The sequence below is a fragment of the Engraulis encrasicolus genome, chromosome 11 (assembly GCF_034702125.1).
Source record: "Engraulis encrasicolus isolate BLACKSEA-1 chromosome 11, IST_EnEncr_1.0, whole genome shotgun sequence".
NCBI classification, from domain to species: domain Eukaryota; kingdom Metazoa; phylum Chordata; class Actinopteri; order Clupeiformes; family Engraulidae; genus Engraulis; species Engraulis encrasicolus.
Window position 1 is genome coordinate 29,858,788 of NC_085867.1, and position 23,768 is coordinate 29,882,555.

The window sequence follows — 23,768 nt, forward strand, 5'->3', positions numbered from 1 at the left end:
CCCTCACAGGTTGACGTCCTAAGCAAGCTCTCTGCATACTCTTCTTATGTCTAGCGGAGGCCCTGGGCAGACCTCTTTAATGGTGATGCTTACAATTAAGGAATGGGGGCCAGTGACTGGTTGACATGAATGTGGCCAGTGTCACTGTTTTTATAAACAACAGCTAGAATACTGTATGTCAGACAGGAAGACAGGCAGCATCCGCTCTAGTGCTCTAACACCTCCGTAGGTTAATTCAGTTTAAAGCAAAGGGGCGTGGGACTTAACTGTCGAATACATTTCAGGATTTTGTTTTTCTCAGGGAAAAAGAATAAACTCTTACTCCATTTTAAACAGGGACTGTAACATTTAAAGACATAACGCTGTAAGGGTTCAAATGCATTTATTTGCAGCCACAGTAGGTTATAATATCACAATAATTCATCAGTTGATAAGCCACAAAAAAACTAAAACATAGTGAATATGGTGACTGTTTGGTCTTGTCCAAAGCTAAAGCAAAACAAGACACACTGCCAGGGCCAGTATGTACATATAAGCAGGGCCACTCACAGCTTTAGCAAGACCTAGGATAAAGTCATCTGGAGGGCCACCTAAACCAATAGGACTGAGGACCCAAATATGCCTCCTCCCTCTCACCCCGGGCCCAGGACAATTGACCCTTTTGCCGCCCTATAATTCCCCCCATCAGATTCCCTGGATGTATGGGTGGAAAGTAACTAATTACATTTACTCAAGTATTGTACTTGAGTAGCTTATGAGTACTTTGTACTTTTTAAAGTAGTTTTAAAAATGTATACTTTTACTTTACTTGAGTACATTTTGACCCAAGTATTTTACTCAATTACACTGGAACCTGGCCTGAGTACTGAGTAAAAAAATGGACTGAGAGACAAAATGCCATGCAAAATAATGCCACCATCTGCCGGAAATGAAAGATTATGCAGGATGGCACACAGCGTTTCCTCAATTTTACTATCTTGGATCAATGTATTGGATGATGGCTGGTGCCAAGCAAGAGATAGAGGTTATGGAGGACGATATTCAAGAAAAAGAAACGAGAGGAAAGCTAATTAAAAGCAACTAAGTACTTTTACTCAAATTACATTTTTAAGTGAAGTACTTTTTACTTTTACTTGAGTAGATTTTTAGATTGGTACTTTTACTTTTACTTAAGTAGGATTTAGGCGAAGTAAAGATTTTACTTGAGTATAACATTTCTGTACTCTTTCCACCTCTGCCTGTCTGTAGGTAACAGCTCCACCCCCACCCACACACATCATCACAGTAATAATACAGAGTACAACAGGACTGACAAACACCAAAGAGAGAACTGTGCCAGGAAGAAACATATAACAAAATAAACATACAAGAGGAATTGTGAATGTCCAAGAAAATTGATTATAGTTTTGACAAGTTTGTGGGAAGTGTGAAAGAAAATTGATAGCACATTCACATAGTATGGTACTCTGTATGCACGACCATGCTATAACTTCAACGTTGATTGTGTTTAATTTGTTCCACCAAAGAAAGAGAGGACTGGATTGCGGAGGGCCACATTTGCGTATACTTCTGTGCCGTCTCCTTTTTCAACCAAGGTGCCATATAAGAAAGAAAAATAAGTCAGTTAATGTTGTTGTTGCATGTCGCCTTTTCGTAAATGTATACTTCAACTTGGGCATAATAATGTGTATGAGTCAAACAGCACTGTACCTTTGTGGAGATTGTAGCAGAAGACAGAGAAGAGGGCTATGGAGATGGAAAGGAGTGAACACACAGGACACAGAATGGCCAGCAGCATCCAACAGTCACCACAGTCAGGAAGAGGAGGACAAGATGGAGGAGGACTGGGGGGCTCTGTGGGTGAAAACACGCACACACACACGCACGCACGCAGGCAGGCAGGCAGGCAGGCGCACGCACGCACGCACGCACGCACGCACGCACGCACGCACGCACGCACGCACACACACACACACACACACACACACACACACACACACACACACATGCACACACACACACACACACACACTGAACCAATAAAATCCATCCAGCAAAACACAAGAAACTGTCAATTGCTTGAAAAGATCCTTACTCACTCTGTAACAACAGATAAATGGTTTTCCCCTGTTGACCAGTGTGAACTTGTCGGCAGGAATAAAGACCCAGGTCCCCCTCAGTGACGTTCTGGATCTTCAGGAAAACGTTTTTGGAGTCGGTGACCTCAACAGAGTAACGGGGGGTCCAGCGACCTTCCAAAATGATGGACGTCTGATTCACTTCAGATGCATTTCTACGCCATTCGACTGCAAACACATTGTTCTCTTTCAATTCACAGTGTAGAGTGACGTTGTCTCCTGGTCGGACCCTCAACTCAATATCAGCACCAGAGATCGTCTCCATAAAGAGGAACAGAACACCTGTAAGAAGGTTTTTTCATCAATGGAGTTACATTCAACCGAGATTAAAATCATATAGAAGTTCAGATATCAAAACCAGAGTGGGGGGAAGTCCCCCCCCCCAACCCCCTCTACAAATTGCACCCTATACCTGCAAGTGCGTTGCATTAATACAATTCATGGATACCACTGCAGAGCCAGACTTAAGTTTTAAAAGGCATGCTTTACTAAAGGGGGCCAACAATAGAGCCAAATAGCAAAACATTCATGTACTTACACAGCAAACAAATCGCACGCATGATGGTCATCTCTGTAACTTTGTCAAGAAAAGCGGACTTCCGCCAAGCGGTCATACGATTTACACAAGGAGGCTACGTGGGGCTATGTGATTGGTGTACACATGAAAAATTTCACAATTTTTTCACCTCAGAGATGAAGTTATGAGTTATGTTTCAGAAAACACAACAGCTTTGATATTTTGGCCATCCTTTTATGTCAAGTGAGTGAATGTGGATACATAAGTTTAAATGTTTCTCTCGCTCTCTGGGTTTGTGTGTGTGTGTACGCACATGTATGCGCATGTATGTTTGTGTGTGTGTGTGTGTGTGTGTGTGTGTGTGTGTGTGTGTGTGTGTGTGTGTGTGTGTGTGTGTGTGTGTGTGTGTGTGTGTGTGTGTGTGTGTGTGTGTGTGTTACACGTTTGGGTGCGCACGCGTGTGTACAGGAACCATGATGTAGCTTACAAACGTAGAGGAAAGAGTGCTGCTTACTTTCATGTTTGATTGTATTCAAGTAACATATAACTGCCACTTAGATTTCTCAGAACTTCTCCCTCTCTATCTTTTGTTCTGAGTAGACTAGCCACAGAAGACTGGACGTGTTACAGATGTATTACATTAGTGTTCCTCAACGGGGGCTCTACAGCCCCCCAGGGGGTGTTGAGGAGCACACGGAGGCGTTGAGAAGAATACAGCTGAGAGGGGGGCAGTGTTAAGTTGCCATTGGAGTGGCTTTAGTCCATTTTATTTTTTAATACAAAGGGGGGTGTTGGCTGGCTTATGATGGGGTCAAGGGGGCGTTCAGAGTCTTATGATGAGGTTCAGGGGGCGTTAATTAAAAAAAGGTTGAGATTCATTGTGTTACATAGAATGGTCTTTTGACGTGGCTCCAGTCACAAAAATACCATTCATGGCTGACATGACATGACAAGATAAAAAACAATTCGAGACAGACGTGGCTGCATGGTGTTTTAAGGGTTGCTGATGATGGGATGAAGTATTTCTTGTTTTTGTGGGATATAGTGGTACATTGAAGTGCTGGCCTGTTGTAAGGTGTGCTGGAGGAGTGAGAGGAGTCCTCTATAAAGTTGGGTGTCTTCTGTAAGGAGGGTGTATGGGGAGCCATTTTGACTGTCTGCTTCACTATTGTAAGTAATTAGACTAATTGCACTATGTATTGGACTAGTAACCACTACACTTTGTTGGGCTATAGCCCTACCACAGCAAAACAACAAGTTAGGCTTATACCTTCTTTAGCAATAATGAAGGCATCCTGTCATGTCAACAGCTTGGATGCCCGTCTGCATGCTAGTTATCTGGCGGAGAGGATGGTGAGGCTGAGAGGTTCCAGTGTAGAGGTAGGCTACCCTGCTGCATGATGATGCTAGAAGTGGGAAAACGCATGGTTGATTTTAAGGTCGGTGGCAGGCAGTTCAGTTGTACAGCATTTTCAGACATATCTAATGCACCTGTGATTTCTTGACACTGTTTCAGAAAAGAAGCACTTGGCATTCAATCTCTAGCATGAAATAGACCTTATCAACATGTTTACATTTCATTAGAAAAACCTACTTCACTGACTTCAAAATTGTTAGGCAGGAGTATGTTATCTAGTAGCCTAGGCCTAGGCCTCCATAAGCATCTCAGTGACTTTATCCTCTTTCCTTCTTGGATGTCTTCTGCACTGCTCCAGATTTTTTTTTTTAAAGAGACGTTCACATTCATGGACAGACAGACGTCGCTTGCGGTGTGGATTTCTAAACACATAGGCCGGGAGCCAGGTATACCCCTCAGGATGTTTTTTGCTAACTTTTTTTCACTATGATTTCCTGTTAGTCTATACCCTGGGCCATAACGAGTTGATAGGGACAACTCCCAACTCGGCCCCGTTTGGTCTCAGGGCCCAAAAAAGTAAATTTTAAGGAAAATCAGCAGGCGAAATTATGTGGCTTTAAATATTAAGTTATTGCAACTGCAAAAATGGTCCTAGAGCCCTGTAAATTTCCATAGGTCATCCTGTCACATAGGGGAACCTACCTGAAAAATGTTTCAGGGGTTGGGACTTTTCTTCTGTCAAATTTTATCTTCAACATACCCAAAAAGCCCAAAAAAATGCTTGTCCGCCTGACAAATTGTCTTCAAATTTGATCATTTTCAGCTCTGTTATGATATGCATTAGTCCCTCAAATGTAAATAAAAAACTACCCACGTTCATGAGCTTCAATTTAAGTCTAAGAGGACCTTTCTAGCTAGAGTACAACAGCTGCTATGTCCAAAGTTATTCACAATAGCCTATCCGAAAATAGTAGCCTGGTGGCAGGCATTCAGACACTTTCAGGCATTACCATTTCACATGGGACTATGAGCATCAATTTCACATAAACTATATGTTTAAAGTATTTGGCCTTGACTTGAAAATTGCTAGGAATAAAAGTATGTTATGGTAAAAAAGAAGTGATTAGCATCAAAAGTAACTAATGTTACCACCTATTGGTGGACTGTGAACAGGATGCAACACATGGTACTATTGCACAAAAGGAATGAATCAAATGAGCAGCAGTAGTGTAGAATGTGAATAAAAACTTGTAATCATCATTTAATAATCATCATTATCATCATCCTCCTCTTCCTCATCTTCATCCACATTTCTATGGATTTCATATCATGTTCATCTGTGTCCCCCTCTGCCAAGACATCAAACTTGCCAAACTTGCCAAGACATCAATTCGAGCTTTTGGGATTACATCACCCTCAAACCATAGTGGTTCAAGCTTCCCAGTATATGTGCTTATGTGAAACCCATGGTCAAGTGGACTTGGGATCTCTGGGTAATGTTCATGGGCCCTCTTCCAGATGCACACTTGAAAGTTTGTATGGTGTGTTGTTTGAGTTGAGTAGAGAGTAGAGAATAATTTATTAATCCCAGGGGGAAATGAAGGTGTCAAGTAGAATACATACATAAATGCAAAATACATTACACACACAAGACATTACACACATCGTTACACATATATTAACCATATAGCTCACTCTTACATAGCCTACATACATTCAACCCAAGGCAGATTTTCTCTCTCTCTCTCTCTCTCTCTCTCTCTCTCTCTCTCTCTCTCTCTCTCACGCACGCACGTACGCACTCATGCACGGACACGGCTGTGGTTGGTGATAAGTACATCAGTGTAACAGTGTAACATGTGCCTTAGCTAAGTGGCATTGAACAGCCAAAAAACAAAGTGATGAAGTGTCCAAAAAAGTATTCCAGTGGTTTATCACATGTGCCTTAGCTGAGTGGTACTGAGGACCCCAAGACAAAGTGTCCAAAAATTGTCCAGGAGTGACAGAAGTCACTGTGCACAGTCCAAGTCAAAGAGCCAGGGTCAAGTATTCATCATATCCATTGAAAATGGATAGGGTATCACAAGTTTCACACTGTGTTGCTCAACCTCTCCACAAACACACACACACACACACACACGCGCGCGCGCGCACACGCACACACACACGCATTCCTGATTGTTGTGGTGGGGTAGGTAGCACCCAAGTGTAGGATAGGAGTCCAGGTAGAAGCACAGGAGGCATACGTACAAATGAAGTGTGCAGGTGTTTATGTGGTCCAATCACCTATACCAATCTCATTCTATGTGACCTTCTGTGTGGTGTTGAATAGCTGGATGGCCCTGGGGACAAAGGACCTCCATAGCCTATCTGTCCTGCAGGAGATGGCGCAAAATCTGTAACTGAACAGGCTTCTCTGGTTGTCACAGACTGGGTTCAGGGCGTGCTTGTCCATTAACTTATAGAGTCGGTTCTGCCCATTGTCATCTTCTCAACTGTGGTAGTGAGAGCCTCCAGTGCTTACCACAGACTTCGCTTTCCTCACCAGCCTGTCAAGGCGTCCAGCATCTCTCCTAATGTTACCATTGCAGCATGCCACAGCATAGGAGAGCACACTGGCCATAACAGGCTGATAGATCATCTGCAGGAGTCTGTTGCATACATGGAAGGATCTCAGTTTCCCCAGAAAGTAGAGCCTGCTCTGGCCTTTCTTGTACAGTGCTTGTGACTTTGCAGACCAGTCCAGTTTATTGTCCAGGTGTACACCCAGGTGCTTTTATGTGCAGACTGTCGCTTCTGTCTCCCCTCAATAGAGACAGGTACCAGGGGTGGGGTGTTTCGCCTGAAGTCAACCACCATTTCTTTGGTTTTGGTGGTGCTCAGCTGCATTTGGTTGATTCTGCACCATCTGACAAAGTTCTCCTCCTGGCCCCTTTACTTCCCCTCCTGTCCACCTTTGATACATTCAACAATGGCTGAGTTGTTGTTGAAGTCAGTGGTTTACAGGGTGAACAGCACCAGGAAAGCACCACCCTCTTGCACGGTGGGAAAGTTGATAGGTCAATTGAGAGACCCTGACGAACCTGAAGGTTTGACCCAGACATCTTCTTTAGTTGAATTTCTCTTACTTCATTAATGCTTTTCACTCGGCGACTAAATCCATACAGGCAGCAGGCGAACTCCTCACCACCATTGAGGAGCTGTTCGTCAAGATCCCATGAGTTTCCTACTTCCGCAAAGATGTAAATGAATTTTGATGTTGGATTCAATATCTTCATTGGTCAGACCTTTCCTTTGCTTTTTAATTCTGACGTTTAGTCAGCACCACTGAAGGCATGTAGGGCCAGAGGAGCTGCAAGGTGTTCCTGCGAATAATCGTCAGCCATCTCCCATTTCAAAGATGAGTATTTTTCTCTGACTCTAATGGTCCTGATTTGAGGTATTTCAGTCTGGATGTACTGCATGTAAATAATCACCCTAAAATCTGATTCTTCATATTTTGAGAAGATTCTACCCTGTAGGCTTGACAGGCCTTCGGAGGACATTTTTCATCGTATCTTGGGAGCTCCAGTGATACAGTAGTAGTGTTGCACCTATAGTAGTACCGGGCGGGGGCCAGATCGGCACTAAAATCATGGTATCAGTATCCGTGAGGACCAACAAATAGGGCATCAATACCATTTACAGATGCTTGTATGACACTTGAACGCAGCCTTGAACTTGACACTTAAACACAAATTAATGCAATTCATTATGAGTAGGCAAATGTTCGTAAACTGCCACACCTAAAGCTCTTTCACCCAGCTCCAGTGAAACCGCTGCTCACAACATTCAGACAAAGTATTTATGAAGTGCATGCGGCCTCTTTCGTGGTATCGGTATGGTATCGGTCGATACTGCACATCCAGGTATCGGGTATCGGTATAGGGGTCCAAAAATGGTATCGTGCAACACTATCCAGTGGTAAATGAATGAGTGCCTTCTTATTTTCATTGTTTGTGAGAAAGGCCTTCCAATCAGCGAGGCGATCATTCAGTCCATTCACAATAAAAAGTTCACCACAACCTCTGCAAAATCAGTTAATTTTGGTTAATGAAGACACTTCACTTAAAGGGACACTGTGCAGGAAATGGTCAAAAAAGGTACTGCAACTATGCTGCTCATTGAAACTGGGCTGCCTATTGCCAAATTTGATATTTACATGAAAGTTTACTAAGGAATAAACAAATATTTTCTAGTATGGTCCAAGTACAGTCATTTGCGCAGCTATTTTTGGAAATTCAAAATGGCGGACCATAGAGAAGATCCCCTTGAAAAGTGCAATTTTTCCATTCATAATGAATACTTAGAATTTGATGCTGTTGGTAAGTATTCATGAAAAAGGTAACATTAGTGAATGGGCAGCATGAATTCTGGAAATTAACAACTAAAAATCTCACACAGTGTCCCTTTAAGTGTCTGTGATATATATTGTCTCAGCTGATATTGCATTCATTGTCTCTGGTACGCAGGGGTGAAAGTAGGCAGGTGTACAGAGATGCCTGGCACCAGCACATAATTTACAGCTGGTGCACAGTACCGGTAAGAGAATAGGTTTAATGCTACCCAAAACCAACATTTGAAAAAAGTAAGATCTGCTATTTAAACAGAAAACACATACAACCACTATGCCATTTGAGACAAGTGTCCTCCTATGAAGAGACAACTGAAATAGTCATGCAGCGATATAAATCTGTAGTGCACATGTTTATTTTGCTTGGTTATTATTTGTTTGCGGGTGGGGGGAGGGTAGCACCGGTAAGGAACTATTTTCTATCCTGAATGAAACCACATTGGCCTGGATAAGGAAGTTGCACATTTTCAGCATCTTTGGTCATGTGGTTCATGCCTTTTACTTTGTTGTGGGGTTTTTTTCCCCCAAAATAAACATTTATTGTTGAGATGGAGTATGGTGTCAGAGTTAGGGGATAGGGCCCATGAGCATTACCCAGAGATCTCAAGTCCACTTCACAACGGGTTTCACATAAACACATACTGTATACAGGGAAGCTTGAACCACTAGGTTTGAGGGTGATGTAATCCCAAAAGCTCTAATTTATGTCTTGGCAGAGGACATGGATGAACAAGACATGACTGATGAAATCCATACAAATGTGTATTTATTAGGAAGTGGATGATGATTAAAAATTAATTTTCACATTATACACTACTGCTGTACAAATCACCCCTTAAATAAATGTGTCATTTGATTAGTTCCTTTTGTGTGATAGTACCATGGATGGCATCCTGTTCACAGTGCACAAATTGGTGGTAACATTAGTTACATGTGATGCTATTCATATCATACTTTCATTCATAGCATTTTTCAAGTCAAGGTCAAATACTTTAAAAATATGGTTAATGTGAAATTGATGCTGATAGTCCCATGTGAATTGGTAATGCCTGAAAGTGACTGAATGCCTGCCAGTAGGCTACTATTTTCGGATAGGCTATTGTGAATAACTTTGGACATAGCAGCTGTTGTACTCTAGCTAGAAAGGTCCTCTTAGACTTAAATTGAAGCTCATGAACTTGGGTAGTTTTTCATTTACATTACAGGGACTAATGCATATCATAACAGAGCTGAAAATGATCACTTTTGATGACAATTTGTCAGGCGGACAGCATTTTTTTGTCTTTTGGGGTATGTTGAAGATAAAATTTGACAGAAGAAAAGCCCCAAGCCATGAAATATTTTTCAGGTAGCTTCCCCTATGTGACAGGATGACCAATGTAAATTCACAGGGTTCTAGGACCATTTTTGCAGTTGCAGTAACTTAATATTTAAAGCTATATAATTTCGCCTGCTGATTTTCCTTAAAATTTAGTTTTTTGGGCCCTGAGACCAAACGGGGCCGAGTTGGGAGTTGTCCCTATCAACTCGTTATGGCCCAGGGTATAGACTAACAGGAAATCATAGTGAAAAAAAGTTAGCAAAAAACATCCTGAGGGGTATACCTGGCTCCCGGCCTAACAATATTTGTTCTAATTGTTAGTAAAAGCCAGGCTACAATTACAAAACGCAAACTTTGACACAAAAAAAGCAAACTTCAAACAAACCGGTAGTGACGATTTAGCACTTCCGTTTTGATTCAGCAGTAGTTGTTGTTCTTAAAATGGCGCCGTTAGACTTGGATAAATATGTCGAAATTGCAAGACAGTGCAAATATCTTCCAGAGAATGATTTAAAGGTACGTGCGAATGCTAATGATTTATTACAGTAGCATGTTTACTGTACATTGATTATTGCGTTTTGGTTAAATTCTGTGGTCAGATTGTGCCTGACCGATTGCCGACAAGGCTGTTTCCTGCCTAACCAATGTTAGCATTAGCTGCCGTTAACTAGCATCTACCCTCTGGATAAGCGTAACAACTTGTGCTAAACAACCAATAAGTGACTCAGCGAACTCGGCGAATATGATTTACTTATGTGGATGTTGGTAGGCAAACGAAGACACCATTGAAATCAGGTTATAAGTTGACGTGTTGAAGAGCTAGCTTAGCAAACAGAAATGCGGTTCTAGCGTTGCTTTGAACGTACGCTAGTTGGCGGTGGTTTGTGTCACCCTTGGTCTATGAGAATGAACGCCTAATACATTGATTAGTTGGTCAACATGCCTTACAGTTATCGCATGACATTAAAACAGATTCAACCCGAACTTCGTAGTCTACCCGTTGTAAACTTCATGTCGACATGTATCGTGGCTATCCAAATTGAAGGCGATGAAACGTCACTGTGTATCTCGAAGCAGTCTGGCCTAGCAGCAGTCTTCCTTGACAACCAGACCAAATAACCGTGCGGTTTTCGGTCTTGGATGTAGACTTGTGCTGAACAATGTTGCATGCAATCGTTTGCAATGTATGGTGATACACGTATCACGTACGGAACAAACCATACGGAAGACAGCGAAATCGGTGCTTGTGACAGTTCACTTCCTTTTCTTCTGTTGAATTTGACAGGGAGGGAGAAACTAATGTATTTGAAGTCTCAGGGTTTGGCAGCTGCTTTGCCTCATCACCTGCACTGCCTTTAGCCAAGTGACAGATGGGCTGGGTTACCAATTGAACTTAGTAAAGGTTAGAAATCGTTCAAATAACTCGAAATGTCAAACATAAAATGCTTCCTCTGGCAGTTACACTGTGGGTATGATGAACTAGGTAGAGAGACGGAAAAAAACTAGGAAAATACCCAAAGGGCTACACTCAATAGACGACAGGTCCCTAGCCTAAGATTGTGCACCATTACAAGAGATGCATGCACTCCTATTGGATACATGGATATCTAGGCTATAGCTTATGGCCTGTGTGGACACAAACACCTAGAAAATAATAATCAAAGGGTTAAACTCATTAGACGGCTGCTCTGCCCTACACCTTTTTGTTGTGCAATGAGTACCAATTAACTTGTGCTCTATGTATCTTCCTCTACCCCAATGTGACTATGCTCCAAGTCCAAGTACCCTTTTTGCAGTGTGGTCACGCACACGTACCCCTCGTTGGGAAACACTGATCCGGCCTGTCGCTTATGTCCTCTGTGGACATGACCTCACTACACTGCTCTTTATCTTTATATGTCGACTCCCTTAGTTAGATAAGGTGTGGTCTCATATTGTCAGTACTGAACACAGTCGGCCTAACCTGGCTAATCACCAGCCCATGTCACAAGTGTCATATTGTTTGGAAGCATCTAATCTATTCATTTTTTTTCGTAGGGGAGGTCAGTCGCAGTCCAACAATTTAATATACTACCTAAAACTTGTGATGGACAGCTGGTTCAGTATCTGATGTTGACATGGTGGATCTGTAAACAAACTGCAAGCTTCTGTTAATTATATGCCCTGGCACCTGACCTCCCTCCCCGTGCTCTGTTTGGGATTCCAAACTCAGCTGAAGATTTCTGCCAGTTATCCATGCTGTCTTTCAGATTGGAATGAGTGCACAAGGCAGTATGGGAATTCCTTGGCTATAGTAGTCCTAGCGTTGTGAATGATTGACAGTTTCATCTTTGTGATGATGGGTACACATGCTAGACCTATTCATTGTAGTATGTTTGCAACACTGATGCACCCCCTCCCTTTTTTTTTCCAACAGAGATTGTGCGATTATGTATGTGACCTGTTATTAGAGGAATCAAACGTACAACCTGTATCCACTCCAGTGACCGTATGTGGAGACATACATGGACAGGTGAGTTGTCTAATCCAGTGGCTATCACTAGGTACACATTTCAAGTCAGTGAAATGGCTGACTCCATGATTAACTCTGGTTCTGTTTTCACTTTCAGTTTTATGACCTGTGTGAACTCTTCAGAACTGGCGGACAGGTTCCAGACACAAATTATATTTTTATGGTACGTAAAACGTGAACGTCATCTGTTTCTTTTTATTTGGACTTGGATTAAATGCCTTACGGTGTGGAGGTATGTCATCCCACCCACTTTGTGCGTTAAGTTGCAGTCTAGTCAGAGATTATCATCTAGAGGAATAGTCATTACCAGGCAATTAATTGTGTTAGAAGAAGCCAGCAGCTTTGGCTAAAAATCTGGATGCGGAAAGTAGACAAAATGTTTCTTTTCTGTTGTGACTATCGGAATTGACTTCTCTTTCCATTCCCAAGGCCTCAGACTTTGTGTTGTTTATGTTTTTGCAGGGTGACTTCGTGGACAGGGGCTACTACAGTTTAGAGACGTTCACGTATCTCCTAGCGTTAAAAGCAAAGTGGCCGGACCGCATCACACTGTTGCGTGGCAACCACGAGAGCAGACAGATCACGCAGGTGTATGGATTCTATGGTAAGGTCTTTGTGTTCAAAACTGTCAAAAATGGCTTAATACAACACTAGACTAAAAATCCAGGGCTGCCTTAAATGCCCCTGTCAACTTTGGGATTTCAGAATCACGTAGCTGCAAGCTTTGTGCTGTTGTACAAGCAACAGTGGCGTTAGAATGAATGGCGTTATTATCAAACTTCAAATAACTTGTGATAACATATCCGTGGTGTGTCAGTGATATTTTGATATTACAGTGTCATGGGCTTCACTCTGGTCATGCTGTAATGACATTTTTGATTTCACTTGAGCTGTTTTCAGTCTGACCAGAATGGTGCCAGTGCTGGTTCCTGCACCAGTTCCTGCACCAGTTAAGTGCGGAACCAAAGTACTTAACAGTGAATGACTTGTGTTGATGCATTGTTTACGTTACGACATGTGACCCCATGTTACCCTGATGAACCTGCCGATGTCTTCGTCAGTTTGCTTTGAAAAAAAAGCAAATTCAACTTTTCAGCTTCTCAAAACGCTCTGATTATCCGAATGAATACCTCAATCGGCACACTTCTCCGTCTGCCTGAAACACTGTCTGTGCCCTGTGTGAATGCGGACACGTTAACTTGGTTCTGTATTTTGAAGTAGAAATTGTAGTAGGTACTAATGGGACTTCTATGCCTCTTTTCAGATGAGTGCCAAACTAAATATGGAAATGCTAATGCATGGCGGTACTGCACAAAAGTGTTTGACATGCTGACTGTGGCAGCGGTAAGTATGTCTTCATCTCCACTAGTGCACATCTATTCCAACTTAATTGACTTAAATCAACATGGTGTTTTTCATGTTAACACTTGACTTGCTTTCAGCTGCTGTGTGGTGCTGATATATCTTCTAAAGCACTTAGCATACAGAGGAAGTAACTCTTAATTGAAGTGTTTGAGTTCTAGTGTGCGGAGTTCTAACTTAAAGCAGCTCTTGGTTAATTTCTGTAGAAGAAATAAACGACAAACACATAACTAATTGTATTGTGTAGTTATACCAAAGCCTGTAAAAGCTCCTTTCAGTCATATCAGGGGGGTTTAGGAGCTCAGTGCTGTTAAGAACAGGGCCACTGTGGCATAGTAACATCTGACCCCAAAGAGAGTTAAAAAAAAAATCCATTTACAGCTTAGGTCAGGTGCTGGTAACTACAGGATCGCTTTGAAAATGAATGAAGACAAAAGCACACTGCTTGACTGAACTAGACTCTGAAAGGCTGATAGGCTATCCTTTAATTTTTGTATTGAGCATCTCACACCTGATGGAGACCTTTTTGTTTGGGCAAAACATTGCACAACTTCATCAAATTAATCACAGCAAAGGACCTCTTTGGTGTGCCAATATTACTTTATTCATTTTTTATAAATCTTGCATAGTATATTCTGTAATCAAGATACTTATGTGTTTTTGAATGTGCATTCATACTAATAAATCTAACTCATTAAACTCTGGCCCCATTTATCGTTGCAGCTGATAGACGAGCAGATTTTGTGTGTGCACGGAGGCCTGTCCCCCGACATCAAGACCCTGGACCAGATCCGCACCATCGAGCGCAACCAGGAGATCCCTCACAAGGGCGCCTTCTGTGACCTGGTGTGGTCCGACCCGGAGGACGTGGACACCTGGGCCATCAGCCCCAGGGGCGCCGGCTGGCTCTTTGGCGCCAAAGTCACCAACGAGGTGAGGCTCAGTGGCTCTCTAGTTGAGATTCATGAATTGATAGAAGCAAAGGACGGCACTCTCAGATTTTTACTTCCCTTCAGGGCCTAGGTGAAGTGCAATGGCAAGTGTGATTATGCCGAAATGTTTGTGGGTGAATAAACAAGTAGTGTAAGAGTGCTGTACTCTACGGCTTCATCTAGGGGTGTAACGGTATGCAAAAATCACGGTTCGGGTCGTACCTCGGTTTTTGGGTTCACGATTCGATACATTTTCGGTACAGTATACAGTATATAAAAGGAAAATACATTCAAATTGCTACTTTAGGTCAGATTTCATCAGTGTAAGAAGTAATAATTTTCTCAAAGTCCCACAAAGAACAAGCCTCTACACCTATCTTTTTCTTGCATTCTCTCTCAGCATTCTGCATGAGCCACTGCATGTAGTGGCAGCATAATGTAAAAACATGAACCGAGTTGCCTGTCAATCTACCTTTTTGGTACAGCACTGTTTGGTTCGGTACAGGTCTTTTCGGTTCGGTACAAATACAATATCGTGTACCTTTACAGGCCTAGCTTTATTTATGTAAGCTTACTTTATGTGGGATTCCTCACCCAGCTAACAATAGTGTGAGCGTGTGCCTTTGAAATGTGAAGCCCTCTGACAGAAGATGTGAAAAAAAGAGGTCACAATTTCCATTTAAAGCAAAGACAAAGCATTACCTATTGGTTCTATTCTCCTAAAGAAACCAGTTACCAAGTTAGTTCTGTTTATGCATTACAGAAGTTACCTGTAACGCATGCCTTCACATCCACGGTTTTCCACCATGTTGGAGTCTAGCTTGAATATCTCTAGAAATATCGCTGCCCAAAGAACTAAGGTGAACACGTAGCGCCTCTTAACGCACGCCGTTCCACTGGAATGCTGTAACAGTCGCTGAAAAACCTTAACTACCATAATCTAATACTTTTAGTAATCAATTACAACTTGGTGATTGCCTTTCTGGTAACAGCTAATTTATAACAGACGTCGTGTCTTACTAGGTTGAATATGTCCTAGATATCAATCCAGTTGAAATATTTCTCAGGCTGATTCTAGTTCCCCAAATTCACCTTTTTGTTATCTTCTGCCTCTGGTTCTCTCGTTCAAAACAGTTTGTGCACATCAACAACCTGAAGCTGATCTGCCGAGCACACCAGCTGGTGCACGAGGGCTACAAGTTCATGTTTGACGAGAAGCTGGTGACGGTGTGGTCGGCCCCCAACTACTGCTACCGCTGTGGCAACATCGCCTCCATCATGGTCTTCAAGGACGTCAACACCCGGGAGCCCAAGCTCTTCCGCGCCGTGCCCGACTCGGAGAGGGTCATACCGCCCCGGACCACCACCCCCTACTTCCTCTGAAGCACACGCACACAAAGAAGAGCCGTCGGTTTCCAGTGATGGGCAAGCTAGATTCAGGAGCTGTACAACCCAGTGACTCCTATTACGAATAACCTGTTTTTACAGATGCGAATGCCATTACTGGACAGGTGACCCAGGTCATTTGGAATATGTGGCGATGGGCTGCATTTCTGGAAAGCGTAGTTGCTAACTATGTTAGCTACTTTGTTGGTTGCAATGCAATTTCCCATTGGCAACTACCGAAGTTGCTAATTGCCAATAACTAAGCTTTCCAGAAATGCACCCCCGGATTGTAGCTTCTGAATCCAGGTGGCCCACTGATGGTTTCCTCCTCCCTGCTGTGTCCATCCCTCCTACACATGCATAAAAAAGTTGCTCTTTCGCTTTATTCCACCTCCCTTTCATCCCTTTCCCTCTCTCTTTTTTTCTATCAGATATATTTTTAAATATTCACCACTCTCTTAATTGAGCTTTGTTTTATTTTATTGCCCCTTCTCTCTCTCTCTCTCTCTCTCTCTCTCTCTCTCTCTCTCTCTCTCTCTCTCTCTCTCTCTCTCTCTCTCTCTCTCTCTCTCTCTCTCTCTCTCTCTCTCTCTCTCTCTCTCTCTCTCTCTCTCTGATCTCTTCTGCTGTATGTGTGGCAGAAAGTGTTGATCCGGGGAGTGACTTTACACACCCACAAGAAAGGACCCCACACCTACATGTCCATATACAAACCTTACCAAATGCCTCTTATACTGTAGCAATGAGTCTGTGCCGAGCAACAACGGCCCCTTTGTTTGGAGGAGGGGTGAAATGCTCAATGAAGCCATGACTTCTAAAAAATCTGAATATCCAAATCTAGCCACATTGTGTGAAGTAAATTAAAACAAGAGATAGAAATAATGAATTGCTAGTGGAGAACTGGACATTGATTTGGTCAAATCATTATTTGGCCATTTAGGGTTTTTTCCCCCTTTTTTTTAATGCACCGTCTTACTCTGATATGTATTTATGTAAGATAATACACCAGAGAGCAATGTGCTGGACTTAACACATAAGAGGCACTTGGGACACCCGAGCCAAAGGTTTGGTTGTGTTGACACATGCCCATAACAGTGGAATTCCAAACTATTTCTTTGTTAGTGCAGTAATATCTCAAGTTTTATTTCATTTTTTTCTTCCCAAGATATCAGACACCCCGTGTGTCTGTCAATTCTCCTGTTGCTGTATTGAAAATGAAGCAGGGTTGTCAGGTAGGAGGGTGAACAGTCTCGGGGACAGAGGGCAGTGAGTATTTTGTACATTGAAATAATTGTATTGTTTTTTTTTTCTTTTCAAGATCTGTTGTATTTTATTATTGTAGAGACTGTAACCCACTTACCATTAAATATTGAAATAAAAAACGCCTTTATTATTAACTTAACCCATGTGTTCAACGACGTCGTTTTGTTTGATTTAGCCAGTAAATAATTTTACATCGAAAATGTAGTTGGCCACCAGGTGGCAGAAACATGAATACGGCTCTGGGCCAGGCAGCCATGCCTCCTAAAGTAGTGGCCAATCACATCGCTACTATGTGATTGACACAAAAGACTACAAATCGGATAGCACGTACGTCATCTTCCCTGAGGGAGTGGAAGAACGACAGCCAGCATCAGGTTCGGGTGTAGAACTAGCAGTTACTCAATGGGCCAAGCTGAGCTTCGGCGTTTTTAAATGTACCACTGACCGCTTCATGGACAGCCGGGGAGGGTTGACATTGCTAGTTGTAAATGACGATGCGCCACTGTATTGGACGCTTTGAGTTAATTGGGCTTACATTAACATAGCTAGCGTTTGCTCCACTTGGATACGGTGTCAGAGGACTACGGTGAAACAAACAGGTATCTAGTCAGACCATAGCTTGTTAGCAGCCAGAGCAGCGGTAACTTGACAGATAACTTGCATAGCCAGAGATGGATCACTGGCTCCTGGCCAGCTCAATGCTTTATCAAACAACACATGACAGAACTGACATTTCTTTAATTCACACACCAGGTTTATTGAATGCTTGCTCTAATAGTGATACCCTGTTTACTGTGCTAGAACTCTAATTATTCTCTGAGCTGTTGGTAAAACCCAACGGATATACATCACGTTTTTATTTTACGGCGTAGCACTACCTGCTTACCACATTACCATACCAGTTCACACACATCGCATCAACGTTTGGTGTTCAAATTCATCATCACTTGTGATTAATGCACAGCACCTCCACCCTTGTCTTTGTAGTGACATTTGTCAACAGTAGCCTACGTACTCCAGCCCCCCAACTGAGCAAAGGAAGTTCACGTTTGTAAGCGTGGTTCTATGCATTGGTAGCCCATTCGTGGGGGTCTCTGACAGTAGCAGGCATTCGTGAACAGGGTCGGTCTAGACCAGAGTGGCTAGCCATCCTAGCGGCAAAGATGTGCATAGCTTGCTAGTTTCATAGCATAATGCCCATTCTCAGTTTATTGCAACGCTTATTCTTTGTTATTTCAGCGTAGTCAGTCTAGTTCTTCAATATCTGTCTTTCAGAAGCCAGCGTGTGGACAGTTGCCCGTTTGTAAATCGTGCATCCATCCCCGAAAGTGACGCGACCAAATAAAGCGGAGCCACTGAAAGGCGGTAAGTAATTTTGAATTACTTACACCCATCACATCTATTATCTGGCATGCCAGTGCCTTATCTGTGGTGCATCGCTGCAAGATTTGTTTCGGGCTATCTTTAATGTAACAACAAAGGCATGCAAGAGAAACGTTAATTGACGTGCCGCTATGGCAAAAGAACCTGTCAAAACCACCGTGTGACCATCATTATTTTAAAAACGATCTCTGTCCGTCCCTGTGACAGCAGTTCCCTATCAATTAATGTAACAATCGTCGTTGCAAATAGCTGGAAAACGTTGTGCAGAACAATAACCATGAAATATGTCGTGGAATTGCTATTCGTGGAATTGAATTGCCATTGAATCGGCATGTGCACAGGTGCGTCCCAGCAAGGTGTCGAAGAAAGAAAGAAAAAAACCATCAGTAAGCATCAATATTAGATGTCTAACATTTTTCCTCCAGTGATCGTCACAGGACAGCAGTACGGTACCCCACCCAGAATTAGACCAGTAGTTGTAGTGTTATTTCCAGGCATAGGGCACGTCCTATTACATGCAACGGCACCAGAACTGAGATGTTTTGTCTCGGTTGACGAGCCTTGAAACACGCAGGCGATGTGTTCATTCAGCCGAGTCAAGGAGACCGCTGACCTTCCGGTAGCGCTTACAGCAAGATTTCTTTTCTCATGCTTGATTCAAACCGTGCAGAGTAAATACTATTGCAGACAAGATTGGGATGCTACAAAAATACATGCGGCTGCGCTGCCATGCATTCGATTAAATTAAAATCGTTCATTCACTAGCTGTTGAATTTCGCTGCCTGTCTTAAGGAAGGTAGGCTCTCTGCTTTGTGTCACACATACTGAAGCAATAATCTGATTTATGAAGTTATGTGTGGGCATAGTGTCTGCATGCCTGATTCGTATTATAATCTCGGTATGCGTGCGTGCCAATGTGTTATCTCTGAATGGATTAGATAATCACACCACCAGGTTGTAGTCAGCCACTCTCTTGCTTGCTCGGAATGACGTCATCCTGCCTTATATGGGAAGAAGTTCACACAGAACAATAGTGAGTAGATGGGAGAGCAAGGTGTGTGTGTGTGTGTGTGTGTGTGTGTGTGTCGGTGTGTGTGTGTGTGTGTGTGTGTGTGTGTCGGTGTGTGCGTGTGTGTCTGCCACGCTGCCCACCCTGGTCCATTTCTCGTGGACCCAAACACGGCTGCGTTGGTTTTGTGTGACGGCTGCTTGGAGACAGACGATGCTGCTCGCACCACTTCCAGTCAGCATCATCACACTTGGCAAGTGACCTTGGCCATTTTGCCATCAACACGCGCGTCTGTTTCTGTCTCGTGTGGGTTTATGGCAGTGGGCAGCCTGCCACACATCTCCCTCGCTCTCCGAAGGGTCTATAAAGGGAAAGTGTTTGCCCACCCCCCAAAGGGTCTATAAAGTGGAACCGTTTGCCTCTCTCTCTCTCTCTCTCTCTCTCTCTGTCACTCTGTCTCTCTCTCTGCGTGTGAGACATCTCTGTGCTCTTCAGTCCGTGCGAGCCCGTAGGTACTGAAGGTGGAGATGAGATGAGATGAAATGAGCGCGGCTGCTGGCTGCTGGGCTGCAACTGGCTTGGCCTCTCCTCTCCTCTCCTCCACTCCCGGCGGATGACTAGTGACTAGCTCCTCGCTTATGCAAACCCACGGCTGAGGGCTGGGCTGCTTGCACATCGTTAGTCCTCCCTGTAGACGTCACCCAGGTCTATAGAGGGAAAGCGTTTGCTTTTCTTGGTGTGTGTGTGTGTGTGTGTGTGGGGGTGACGGACGGACGGACGGACGGACACTTTTTGCAAACCATGTGCGTCACTTGGAGTGCCATGTTTTGGAACACTGACATCCCCTTGGCAGACTGTATGACGAGTATGGTATGTTATAAGAGCAGCAGTGTGTGTGTGTGTGCGGTCAAGGTTTGGGAGGTGTGTGTGTGTGTGTGTGTGTGTGTGTGTGTGTGTGTGTGTGTGTGTGTGTGTGTGTGTGTGTGTGTGTGTGTGTGTGTGTGTGTGTGTGTGTGTGTGTGTGTGTGTGTGTGTGTGTGTGTGTGAGAGAGAGAGAGAGAGAGAGAGAGAGAGAGAGAGGAGAGAGAGATAGATAGAGAGAGAGAGAGAGAGAGAGAGGGAAGCGATAGAGAGAGAGAGGAGAGAGAGAGAGAGAGAAGGCTGAGAGAGAGAGAGGAGAGAGAGAGAGAGAGAGAGAGAGAGAGAGAGAGAGAGAGAGAGAGAGAGAGAGAGAGAGAGAGAGAGAGATTTGAAGAGGAGGGATGGGGAAAGTGTGTGTGCCAGGGGTGGAACAGTCACTGTGGCAGATAGATTCTAAAATCTACCAGTCACTCACAATTTTTACCAGTCACCATTTTTATTAGTTCATATTCAACCGTTCCAAGCATTGTAATGCCAAGTAAGATCATTTTCTGATCAATACTTTTGTTTCAGAGGTCATCAATTATGATGCCAGTAACTCTTTTTATTGCCAATTTGCTTAAACCTTTGATGTTGGATGCTGCCTGTAGTTCAGCATTAACCCGGGCGCCTGTAGAAGAAATTCCCCCGTGGTGACGGGTGGGTTGACATATTTCACCAGCCAAAGGCCAAATTCACCCGTCATTGGCAGGTGGACGGACCCGTGCTTATTCCATCCCTGGTGTGTGCGTGTGTGTTTGTGTGTCCATCCATAGAGGGTGGCTGAGATTTGAGGAGTGATCGACGTTCCCCCATTTCCACCCAGGATTTAATCAGGAAATCCCTCCTCACCACCCACCCTCAGTGCAGTCAGGCTTCGTACGTGCTCATCATCCATGAGAAGTTTTCTTGAATGTCTTTTTTTCATGTTCCAAAATAGGGCCCGAGTCCGACCCATATGTTTTTTTCAGGGCCGATACCGATATTTATGGAAATCGGTGGCCGATAACCGATATGTGCAACTGATGTATAGAAATATTGTTCATAATAAAATTATTAATTAAATGTAATGAAATATAAATTATTATTATATATACACATATATTTAGTTATGATAACGAAGTCTCATGGACTCAGAGTGGGGAGAACAGAATAGAAGATGCATTCAGAAAGAAATGGCTGCAAAATTGGTTGTGAAAGTTATAACTTATCGGTGAAAATTTATTGAAAGTATGGCCGATACCGATATCCCAAAAATGCTAAATATCGGCCTGATATATCGGTGGGGCCGATGTATATCGGTCGACCCTATTCCAAATTCTTTTTTGGCATTTTGGACAGGAAGTGAGCGGGAGAGAGATATGAAGTCAGCTTGGGCATGACCTGGCTCCCTGAGTGTACAGTACAATGTGGCCGACACCACAGCGCCACCTACCTTCAGTGCTTATTTATGCAAAGCTACTTACAGTTATTTGCAGGGTATTGGTTACAGTCCCTGAAGCAATGTGGGGTTAGGAACCTTACTCATGGGCACTTTGGCCAGGGATATCTGGTAGTTGTAGAGAGACGTAAGGGTGGGATTCGAACCTGCAACCCTGCTTAAACCTGCGTGAGCGGGATTGTGGATTGGCAGAACACCTGATACATTTATACCACTTGTATAGTATCCCACAATGTAAGAAGATGATGTTGGGAGCTGAGCAGCTGATAGATGAAGGTGAAGAAGACTAGCAGATGTATAAGCCACGTCAGTGGTGATGTGGCATGACTGCCTTCTCAATAATGACATTTACGTATTTTTTTTGTAATCGACTCTGTGAACCTCTCCTCCTACACCCGTGGCAGTGTATTTTTTTCGCCAAGTAATTCCTCCCCCTCTCTACTAAAGGCTCTTTGGTCTGAAGTGTCTTGGCCAGCGTTCCTCATGCTGAAAATTCTTCTTTCTAATGGACTTATTTGAGTCTTTATTAGAGACGAGATAGTGAAGACCAGACAGGAAACAAAGCAGTACTGTAGAGAGAGAGAGATAGGATGGGGTTGGGGTTGGGTGGCTTTGAGCTACACCTACTGTACTTCTGGCTCTTGAAGAGTTCCTCATCACCTTCCTGGCACCCCCATGGCCCCCAGGCCCCTGGTAGAACAGCCTCTCCATCTGGCCCCTTCACTATCCTCTTTTGCCAAAGGCTCTGGTGAAACTACCATCCAGCCAACCCACCAATGGACTGGCAGCTACAGATGTCGTGTGACCAACTCGACTGAGAAGATCTGTGGGTGCGTTCCAATATGCGACCTTGCATCCTCCACTTGTGCTTGTGGCCTTGTACCAGCAAGTAATACGTCTTGATGACATCACTGACAACAGAATTACATTTCAATATCTCGCAAAAGCTCAATTGTAAAGTTATTTTCTCATTTTCAAACAGGATGGTAAATGAAGAAAAGTCCTCCAAAAATTGTTTTGGCTAGGCTGACAACGTGGAAACTTAATTTTCTCCACAGAGGCGGGGCATCAGCAAAAGGTGAGGCCACAAGCCCAAGTGGAGGACGCAAGGTCGCATATTGGAATGCACACACTGTAACTCCCACTAAGGTAATAACTTCCTGCCAATGTAATTGCACTGCAAAGTAATAAAAAAGTGCAGTTCAGACGTAATAGCCCGGCCAGCTTTATAATTTCCCGCCAACGTAATAAAAAATGTGCAGTTCAGATGTAATAGCCCTGGCAATGTAATACTTTCCTGCCAATGTAATAACTGTTGCCTTAGTACCGGTAAGTTGGCTGGAGATTACTGTATTACGTTGGTGGTAAGGTTGAAAAGTCTTACATTTTGTCCCATCAATGTAATAAAAACAATAATTCAACCGAAGTAGATATTTTATCATTTGCTAATAGAGTCCACTGGGCAGTTGACTTTTATTTGTATTGAAGGGGCCAAGACATTTCAGGATTTCTATGTTCCCAATGACATCCTCATCTGATGGGACAAAATGTAAGGAAATGTAAGACTTCCCAACCTTCCTGCCAATGTAATAATTCAACAGTCAACTTAACAATAGTCAATAGTTATTACGATTGCAGGAAATTATTATGTTGGCCGGGCTATTACAAACCCCAACTCCGATGAAGTTGGGACATTTGGTAAACAGTGAATAAAATCAAAATGCTATCATTTTCAAAACATCCAATCTATTCATTAGATGGAGAATAGTGAAAAGACAACATATTAAGTGTTAAAACCGAGAAAAAATATTGTTTTGGGGGACATATGTACTCATTTCTAATTTGATAAATCCA

The 23,768-nt window shown here is 43.2% G+C and overlaps 2 protein-coding genes and 1 long non-coding RNA gene across 5 annotated transcripts in view; 2 read left to right on the forward strand and 1 right to left on the reverse strand.

The window, feature by feature from the left end:
* Positions 1–365: 365 nt before the first annotated feature.
* On the reverse strand, positions 366–10,809 carry LOC134458234 (uncharacterized). 2 transcript variants are annotated; one of them, XR_010036550.1, is made up of 5 exons: positions 10,724–10,809; positions 3,926–4,061; positions 2,100–2,420; positions 1,711–1,854; positions 366–1,581 (listed from the first exon to the last, which is right to left on the reverse strand). It is a non-coding gene; the product is annotated as an uncharacterized LOC134458234 (long non-coding RNA). The 2 variants fall into 2 exon arrangements; XR_010036549.1 differs by lacking the exon at positions 10,724–10,809 and adding an exon at positions 4,250–4,376.
* ppp6c (protein phosphatase 6, catalytic subunit) lies at positions 10,044–17,320 on the forward strand. The gene is made up of 7 exons (XM_063210422.1): positions 10,044–10,242; positions 12,143–12,238; positions 12,336–12,401; positions 12,701–12,842; positions 13,503–13,582; positions 14,324–14,533; positions 15,667–17,320. Exons 1-7 carry the CDS (start codon positions 10,168–10,170, stop codon positions 15,913–15,915), a joined length of 918 nt encoding a protein of 305 aa, XP_063066492.1. The 5' UTR covers positions 10,044–10,167; the 3' UTR covers positions 15,916–17,320.
* A 244-nt stretch (positions 17,321–17,564) lies between these two features.
* scai (suppressor of cancer cell invasion) overlaps positions 17,565–23,768 on the forward strand; it is an 81,443-nt gene continuing 75,239 nt past the window's right edge. For both annotated transcript variants that reach the window (XM_063210416.1, XM_063210417.1), the window contains exons 1-2: positions 17,565–17,780; positions 18,457–18,546. The gene's annotated coding sequence lies outside the window, so the exon portion shown is untranslated. The remainder of the gene's footprint in view (positions 17,781–18,456; positions 18,547–23,768) is intronic.